Source organism: Saccostrea echinata, unplaced genomic scaffold (assembly GCF_033153115.1).
Source record: "Saccostrea echinata isolate AGI-Se365-2 ecotype Australia unplaced genomic scaffold, CSIRO_AGI_Sech_v1 ptg000029l, whole genome shotgun sequence".
Classification (NCBI taxonomy): Eukaryota; Metazoa; Mollusca; class Bivalvia; order Ostreida; family Ostreidae; genus Saccostrea; species Saccostrea echinata.
The window spans coordinates 18,156,810-18,166,351 of record NW_026889778.1 but is presented as its reverse complement, the minus strand read 5'-3'; the positions used below and the strand labels follow the sequence as shown (position 1 = coordinate 18,166,351).

At 32.9% G+C, this 9,542-nt stretch overlaps 1 protein-coding gene across 1 annotated transcript; it reads left to right on the top strand.

Moving 5' to 3' along the window:
• The first annotated feature begins 3,880 nt into the window (after positions 1-3,880).
• On the top strand, positions 3,881-8,323 carry LOC133195668 (metallothionein-like). The gene is made up of 4 exons (XM_061331561.1): positions 3,881-3,899; positions 5,381-5,435; positions 5,842-5,964; positions 8,141-8,323. Exons 2-4 carry the CDS (start codon positions 5,408-5,410, stop codon positions 8,215-8,217), a joined length of 228 nt encoding a protein of 75 aa, XP_061187545.1. The 5' UTR covers positions 3,881-3,899; positions 5,381-5,407; the 3' UTR covers positions 8,218-8,323.
• The last annotated feature ends 1,219 nt before the right edge of the window (positions 8,324-9,542 follow it).

Here is a 9,542-nt window from a genome sequence, read left to right as displayed (position 1 = left end):
ATTTTTTTTCACCTAAAATCACATTATTGTGAAACTTTGAGTAAAAAATTAAATCTATGTGGTTTAACTTAGTCATTTTACTTAAATAAACATGACTATAGTCGTTATTTTCAAAATTTTTGATAAAAGTTTGTTTGTATCATCTGCACTTTTTTTCTAAACGCTTGCAGATATTGAGCTGATTTTTGGTATGTGACTTTACCTTAATGAGTTATAGATCAAGTTTGCATTTCATTCCGCTTCATTGATTTTTGACGGAATTAAGGCATTTTCAATTTTTAACGGGAACCAGATTACACTTGCCGGTAGGGGACTAGTATTGCTAACGCAATACTCTCTTGTTCATACAGAATTATATGAGGCATATATCGTACTTAAAACATTGCTTTTTTATTTACCTGAGACAGTCTGCTATTATAACAAAAGACAAAATTTAAAGTATTAATGACCATTAAAGCAATTCTTCCAGAATGCATGCTTGAATGAAAACTACTCAGTATTTTTTTGAATCAGGTAAACAATTAAAATTATTATATACATGTTATTGCTGGGATTGGGGAGTAGGGGTAAAATACCCTTAAATCAGAATATGTATGCATTGGGTTATGATACAGAAGTCTATAAATGTTTTTTTTTTTTGGGGGGGGGGGTTGAAAGGAAAATGCAGTCTGGAATTTTGATTTGACTTGAACAAACACAGAAAATAAAATCGATGCTGAAGGATATTAATTTCGAAGTACAGACATTGAGAATAACTTCACAAAGGATTGCATGTGTAATAGATAATTTTTTGTTACTAGAAGTAGAATTCTTCTAAATGTATGATTAAAATGACAGATTAACCAGACAACTCTGCTTTATAAAAACCCAGAATAAGATAATTTCTGAATGAAAACATCACTTAATTAAGTCTGACAAGTTCATTATAAGTTCAAAGAGCTCATGTTTTATTTTATAGTTTACTATTTTAGTATATTCTTTGAACTGGAAGTCATTTTTTTTTAATTTTCCAATTCAGTTTGATCAGTAAATAATATTCTGTTTTAATTAATTAAAATGATTTTGCACACGTCAATAAGATCAAACATTCATTTGCTGTTTGCTTAAATAATCACATTTTAAATTCTTTTGTCCAGTAACAGTCCGATTTTGAGGGATACTTAGACAGTCTGATATTACACTTAATATTAGACTGATCAGCAAGAACAAAGGAATGGCATACATATCACAGCAATGTTTTAAGAATGGGCGATAGGGACACCGTCCAAATCGGAGACCCGCGCTTCCCTGGGCAGCCAATGAATCAAAACAGAGCTCTTTGTTAAAAGAATAAGTTTGAAGAAAGAAAAATTAATCTGATTAAGTCTAGAACACGTGGTACATGGCATTTGACACTGACCATTACCTTGATTTCTGACCTGACGCTAGTGTCCTTTACAAAAATTTTGATATTTCGTGTGCAAAATTTGTACATGACAAAAAAATTGTCATGTACAAATTTTGCACACGAAATATCAATTTTTTTGTAAAGGACACTAGTAAGGATAATCCTCTAACAATGGGTTAATGAAGGACACTTATCTGATATTGATTTTAGCACTAGGTATAAAAGATAAAAGGAAACCCTATAGAGAAAATACAAACAACTCATCACCTATATACAATTTACTTCTTCGTTCTTCCTTACAGAATTATGCGAATTTTTTTATGTATGAAAAACACCTATTTCGTGGTGGTGATGATGGGGTCCACGTTTTCTGGGGGGGGGGGGGGTCCAAAGTCATTTTTCAATTTTCATTCTACTTTTACAATGCTATATTTACGTTGCAAAATGTCTAGTTTTTTTCCTTTTGGACAAAGACATTCCTTCTTTTTGTCCAAGAATCAAAAATAAAATTTCATCTAGTTTATTAATCTGATCTACTACTTCTTACTGTCTCATAAAAACCTAAAAAATTTAAGAGAAAAAATTCAGCTTCTAAACTGATTTATAAATATGTAACTTACAATGAATCTCTTATATTTTAACAATAAATATTCCACAAATAGTCATTCATTATAACTTTGTCCTTTCTGACAAATTTCATTTTATCAAATAAACTTTGCAATTATATGACTTATTTCCCCCTTGTTCCAATTGTTTTCGTCCCTGAAAGCTAAAATTTCAGAAAAATAAACAAAATATCACACAATAGTGACTTTAAAATAATGCATATGCAGTCAATATTATTAGTCAGTACCCCCCCCCCCTTCCCCAGGAAATACAGAGTTACTAGATTTATATTAGTTTTAAATATGTACCCTATCCCCCACCTCCATCCCCAGGTAGGAAAAAAAAAGATTAGAAAGAAATGGAGAACAAAGATACTAATGATAATCTGTATGTAATGCAATACAAAAAAGTACTATATACACATAATAATTGGTCATACTTCCGCAAAAAAAATGCATGTACATGTATAAATCAAATGCAAGCATGCACAGTCTTAAAAGAAACATGTGCCCACAAAATTATATGAACCTTTTCTTTTAAAGAAAAAAAACACGTAAATTAAATGCGGATTAGTCATATTGCAGTGTTTATTTGATAAAATTCTGAAAGGACAATGTGCTGGGGGCGATTTTTCCGCCAATGGGAGGAATTTTAACCCGAACCCATTTTTCTGATAGAAAAAAAACTATGAGGGGGGGGGGGGTATCATGCTACAAGACCCAAACAATGTTACATGAGAACTTTATTATTAAGAGTCAGATGGTCAATGTCTTATAATGAAATGATTATGTAATGGTATTAATTTTTAGCCTGTTTTGTGATTTTCTTTTTGTTAAGAAGGCCTAAGGGTCTGATGTCAAGCAGAGGTGTTCAAATTATCTCAATTAAGGTTGCGGTCATTCTTTATGACACATTAATCAATGTTCTTTATTCGGACTTTCGGGTATTCACAAAAAGGAATAATGGATTTTGATTGGCTAAAATCCTGTTATCCAAAGACGCGGGAATGCGCCCAAAGTTGGTGACTTCCATCGACTATTTCAATGAATGAACTTTGGTAGACACTGTTAGATGAGTATATATTATTCTATTTACAGCCTCTGTAGAGGGCAAGCCAAACCTGGTTTTTGCGTTCGTGTAGAGCAAATCCAAATATGGAATAAAGAATTCCCCACTAAAGCATAAAATTAATTTACGTTCCCCATATTCAGGTTAAAAAAAACCACATACACATTAAGACCAGAAACAGAAAAGCAAAGTGACAACACTTTTCATTTACTAGATCTTGATCCTAAATCTTCCACAGAATGCGTTAAGTAAAGAAATCTTTAAAGCATGCAAATAAAGTTGCTTTGAAATTTTATTATTAATTTATTCGTGAATTATTCAAGGTTATTTACGTGATTCCCCAATCAAACCGAGTTCCATGGCAATAGGAACCGGGAAGGGGGTAGGTGGGTCCTCCCATTAATTTTGCCGATATATATACATGTATAGTACTCCTCCAATTAATTTTGCCGATATATAGTGCATGACTTAAAAAAAAAATAAGCTGCTTTATGGATGTGCCCCTCAATGATTACGTTTGATCCCCTTTTTTTTGCTTGTCAAGGAATTTTGATTATGCTCACATAAACTGATGATATTGTCCCCCCCCCCCCTCCACATAAATTATTTCCTACGGGCCCGAGTTCAACGTCATTCTAATTTCAATCAAACCTGTGATGTTTTGAATTCTTGGCTATTATGTAATTTTATTTTGACTCACTGATACAGTTTGCACACGACTCCGTTTACTCCAACAGACCCTTTGCACCCAGTACTAAATATTTCGTGGGAACTCACGTTCTATTCCTCATTCATTTGGCGCCGAATTCTCCAACAGACTGGTTGTGTAAAGGGTAAGGTATGCTCTTTTTAATCTTTTAATTTTAGATGTAAAAATTTGTTGTGAATATTGTAAATTATAACAAAAAAAAATGGACATAACTAATTTTAACAGTTTAAGGTCAGACCACACGTTACTTGAATTCATTTTTAATTTTTTTATATCTCTTCGTAATGTATATAAAATATTATTAATTATCATTATCTTGTGATTTCTAAACTGTTTTCAAAATGTTTTAAAAAGGTAAAATGCCGAAATTAAAAAAATATGATTTTGGCAATTCAAGTTATTTCCAATAGGAACTAGTGCTAATTGTAACGGGAACCGTTACAGATGTTCCCCAAACGGCTCCCCAATCCCTTATGATGCCCCATTCCCTACAAGCTTCAATAAATTAGACAATATTTTTGTAATATAGATGGACACTTTATTTTTAAGGGTATTTCATTGGAAAACTACTCCGATATAGCCATATGGGTATTAGCCAATCAAATTTCAGCGCATGTGCTTGCACATGTTTTCTACATTTTTCACAGTAATTTTCTTATAGTGTGTCACAATACATACATTTGTGTTAAATATTAAAGAATTTCATTGAAAAATAAGAGAGATGTAACCCTTTAAGTATTAGCCATTCAGAATACAGCATACGCGCATGCATTGCCTTGCATTCAATTTTGATAGTATCATAATGTAGGAGCTCTATGTGCCTATCCATGTCGTAAATTTCATCCTGTTTTGTTGAAAACCAAGGGAGTTATGGACGTTCAAAGTTTCAACCAATCAGATTGCAGCACACCTGCATGCGCGTGTTTTCAAGAAATTTCCTATACAACATGTTGTAGCACCTTGTAATATATACTTATATTCTAAATTTCAAAGTATTTTGTCAAAAAACAAGGAAATTATTGAGATTTTTGTATCAGCCAATCAGAGAAGAGCGCACGTGCATGCGCGTGAGTTCACGCTAATTTGACCATGTTATCTTGTCTAGACTACTAATATATCTTTATATTTTGAGTTTCAAAGCAATTCTTCAAGGAATATAAAAGTTACGGCTTCATCGAGTATATCAGTCATTTCACTCATTGCACGCGCGCGCACGTGCATGCATGTGCGCGCAAAATGACCTTCGTTCCGAACACCTACACAACATGCCTATTAACCCTAAAAAGGTTTCATGTCAATCGGATGAGTGGTTCTATGAGAACACTCCCGGACAAAAAAGTACCGGAGAAGAAAGTAGAAAAAAAGAATAATAATAATAAGAAGAAGAAACAGAGTAAAAACAATATGTTCCCAAACTTCGTTTGGGGAACATAAATATCAGAAACACCATCCTCTGGTATCTTACACTAATGCCTGGTAAGATACCTCATTTTTTTTGTGAGGAACGTGTCGTCTGACCTTAAGTGAGCGACCATGCAGACCATGTGTATACATGTAGGAGTGTAATTTTTTATGTAAAAATTGAATGCTTAGTTTTAACTTTCTTTCAGAAGGTATCCACCAATAAAGAAGAAAAAATGTCTGACTCATGCAATTGCCGAGAAAGTAAGTATTCAATTTGATATTTCCAGCTGATTAGGACCCATGACAAAAAGATGAATGCACATATTCCTGTATACATGTATTTTTGAATATATTTTGTAGTAAATGATACATAAATCGTATCTCTAAAAAAAGAAAAAAATAATAAATGTAAACTTTTTATGATGTTCAAATTTCTTCCTTTCTGGCACCATCCGTATGAATCTATACAATTTTGTATCGCTTCATAGGACTTTTTTGAGAAACTTTGAATGAAAAATGAAAGTTTATGTGGTTAAATTTATTCTTTTTTACTTACATAAACATATATAATTTAGTTGTATTTTTAATATACGCAACAGTTAGCACACGTCTGACATGAAAATTGTTAGAGTTATCGCTCTTTGATCAAGGGTGTTATTTTTCTTAGGTGGAATGTGCCAGTGCTGGGCAAGTCAAACCTGTCCATCCAGTGTATGTAAATGTGGACCCGGATGTAAATGTGGAACTGGATGCAAGTGCACCGGATGTCAAGTGAAATGCAGCTGTAGCGGTGAGTTGAATTTTTTCATATGAATTAAATTGATTGATTTTGAAGATACATGTACATATGTATGAATTATTTAGATTTGCGCAACATGATTAATTTCTTTGCATCGTCGCAAACCAAGGCTAAAATGTACGATCCTCTCCCATTTTGGAGAGGGCTATTTGCAGACTTCGGACCGTGGCTCGAGACATTTTCCTTGATACTTAAGGTATTCGATACATAAATATCAAAACAAAGAATCAAATGAAGGAAAATGTATAGTGTTTCATAAATCAAAATACATGTAAAAGAAGCTTAACCAAGATATTTTTAAGTTTAAGATTTTTTTTATTCATTATATACAGATAAGAGATTTTTGCAACAATATCGAAAAATAGATAGACATGACAATTTAGCATAGAAAAGTCATTTTACAAAAACGTGACCAAATATTTTTCACGTGGCTAACACATTTTACCGTTGTAACATCATATCTATAATTTAAAAGATCGACTTAAATTCTAAACCTCTCTTTGATTTCGTATTAGGATATTAGCTGCAATAATGTAGCCCTCTCCGATTATTTAGCTCTACTGGTCAGAGACCGGAAGAGCTTATGGGATAGTAGGGTGTCCGTCGTCCGTTCGTCTGTCTGACCAGAGGCCTGTTCAACAGAGCGAACGTTCGCGAGCGCTCGCCTAAATTCCTTATCCTTTCAACAGAAATGTTGGCGAGCGCTCGCGAACGTTCGCACTGTTGAACAGGCCTCAGCTGTGTCTGTCTAGCCGTCTGACAATGTTAATAAACAGTTCGCCAGTGCATTTCCTCTGAAAGTGTAAATGAATGCGATTCTGGGGAGGGGGATATTCCATGTAATTCGGAGACCGGGAGTTATGTACCTTGTGTTACCATCATACTATGGGTTGAAAAATTATTACCGAAACAAGTGCCTGTGCCTCTCCTGAAAAAATCAGATAAAAAAATCGGAGGGCTACATTATTGCAGCTAATTTCGTATATACTTAGCCATAATATAATGTTTAAAAAATAAATACTATTTCAATGCAAATCGTCATGTCACTTCACTCATTCAGATATTTTTACTTCCATGCGTTTCAACTTAATGCATGGAATATTGAAGAAAAGTTCATTTTCCCGATATGAAAAGAAAAATAAAACCTCGCCTTTCAAAGAAATGCATGGTTCCCACTCGGCACACCTCGGCCAGGGTTTTTTTAGGGGTCGATTGTAGGAAGCCTGTATTCTGCCCTATTTTTCAATGGCAAAAAGTATGTTATTTTCCCCATTTCATGCAGAAAAGAAAATTCACAAAAAACAACCAAAACAAACAAATATCGTTAAAAAAAAATGTCCAAACTCGGTATAATAAAAATGATCGACTGAATTCAAAATAAGTTAATAACTTGAAAATGAAAAAAAAAACTCTTAATTGAATTTAGAATTCAGAAATATGTGAAATATTTTCCCAGTTTCAACCAAATGTCTCTATTTTTCCCAAATGGAAAGGCCCGGGCCCTTGATTTTACATGTAAGACCTTAAAAAAAACCCTGTATAATGTTCAGTTGGCTATTTGAAGCAACTTTTTGCATTTATATACCCTGAATTGGTTCTTTATCGTACAATGATAGAGATGCCTATGGGCAAAGTGTCATTTTAAAAAATAAAATTTATAGAAATTGATATTTAGAAAAGAAGCATTTGGTCTAGAGGTCCATAAAATATTCTTCATAATTTTTTATTAATATTGAAATGCATATGGGTCATCATGCAAATTTTAGAGAAATTTTTAAGAGATTTTTCAAGGGGAAATAACAGTACTAGTATACTCTTATAATTAACACTGAATGCTAATTAAAGAATTCTTTTAGATCCTGTTGTTTGTTCTTGTTATCCCCTCGCAAGGAAGTTGGAGGGGATACAGTAACGTACTTGTGGGGGTGGGGGTGAGTAAGTTCATGCGTAACGCAATAATAATTTATATAGGGATTGATATATGCTATTTTGCGAGGGGATGCTCCGTTTTGCGATGCAATTGTTGTTCATTCAATATCATTTCATAAGCATTAATTTAGCTGAAAATATATTAAAATTAGCAAATATCCCTCTGTTATTCATCAAATACCTTAATGCACGGTATTGTTTTAAAAAAAATGTTCAAAATTTCTTTCTTTTTTGGCAGGTAATTGCGGATGTGGAAAAGGCTGCACCGGACCTGAATCTTGCAAATGCGCAAATGACTGTAGCTGCAGAAAGTGACTAAATAATAGTCCTGAATAGTCAGGAATATCTCATGTTTCAAAACCAAAGAACAAAAGAAATAGATTTTCCAGTTAGATAATAAAATAAATAGATTTTCCAGTTACATCTGTCATGTTATTTGTAGTACTAGTATATGTACATGTGATTTTTCTGGAAAGGAACACTTCTTTATAAATAGAGTTTGGAACTTCGAGTTTGATATCTCGAAATGTTACTTGATTTTTCCCTTACTTTTCATTGTAAATAATGGTAATGTCTATGTGTCTTTTCTTGATATGTGTTAATTTTATACAACACATATGCATCTCTGTGAATATAATAAAAAACATGCCGTTAATGTATACAAAGGAGATGGGCGAACATAGCGTGCAGAGAGCCTAGAGCTTCAGATACATGTATATAAAAGTCATGTTCAGTTTGTGAATTTAGTATTTAGAGTACATTAAGTTCTCATTATTGAAATTTGTGAAATTATGATAAACAAAACTTTTCTGAGGAAAATTTTCTCAGCAAAATTTATTCTTTTATTAAAAAAATTTGTGTGGGGTTCGAACTCTAGCAATAAAAATCCTGAGTATTATTTTCTTTCGAGACTAGCACGCTAACCACTAGACTACACAAGTCTTGATGAAGAGTGGCATTTAAATCATGTTTGTGATATGACCCTTGACTTAATGGACTTAAGTATTTCTCGAAAAGATGCGAATGTTATGTCATAGAAGTATATTTTTAAGGTTTTGTGGGTCATTGCTCCAGATTTTTGGTAAACAAAAAATGTATATTTTTATGCAAACTTTGAGGATTAACTTTCAAAAAGGTGGAGCGAAGACCCACTCATATCGAAAAATAGTATTATAGTATGAGAAAATGACTCTTTTTGCCCTCTTTAGTGTGTGTCTAATATTTCACAGGCAAATAATTTCAATCTTTGGGGGATTTTTGCAAATTATAGAGATTTTACATAAAGTATATTTTAATGTTAAACTATATATCAAGGAAAATTTTAAATATAATTGAAATCTAATTTTTCATCTTCATGTTTGTCACACTATGGGCTTATCGCTCGTCATGTTCACCCATCTCCCTATTTATGAAATCCAAGGGAGTGCAGATACTGATATGTAATCCTCCTGTTTGAAAACCTGAGATATGAAATTAGAACATTGACTCAGTACATGTATATATTTCTAAATATATTAAACTCAGAAAATACAAGAAGTATACGTATACCTTTCAGCGCAATAATGCAGACGTGTACTAGTAGTGCAGGCGAGAATACAGGTTGTATCGAGTAACACAAAGTGAATTTATATAATACAGTA

Coding starts and splice junctions, on each gene's coding strand:
- LOC133195668 (XM_061331561.1), top strand. CDS start 5,408: ATGTCTGACTCATGCAATTGCCGAGAAA. Junction 5,436..5,841: donor CTCATGCAATTGCCGAGAAA/GTAAGTATTCAA, acceptor TATTTTTCTTAG/GTGGAATGTGCCAGTGCTGG. Junction 5,965..8,140: donor AGTGAAATGCAGCTGTAGCG/GTGAGTTGAATT, acceptor CTTTTTTGGCAG/GTAATTGCGGATGTGGAAAA.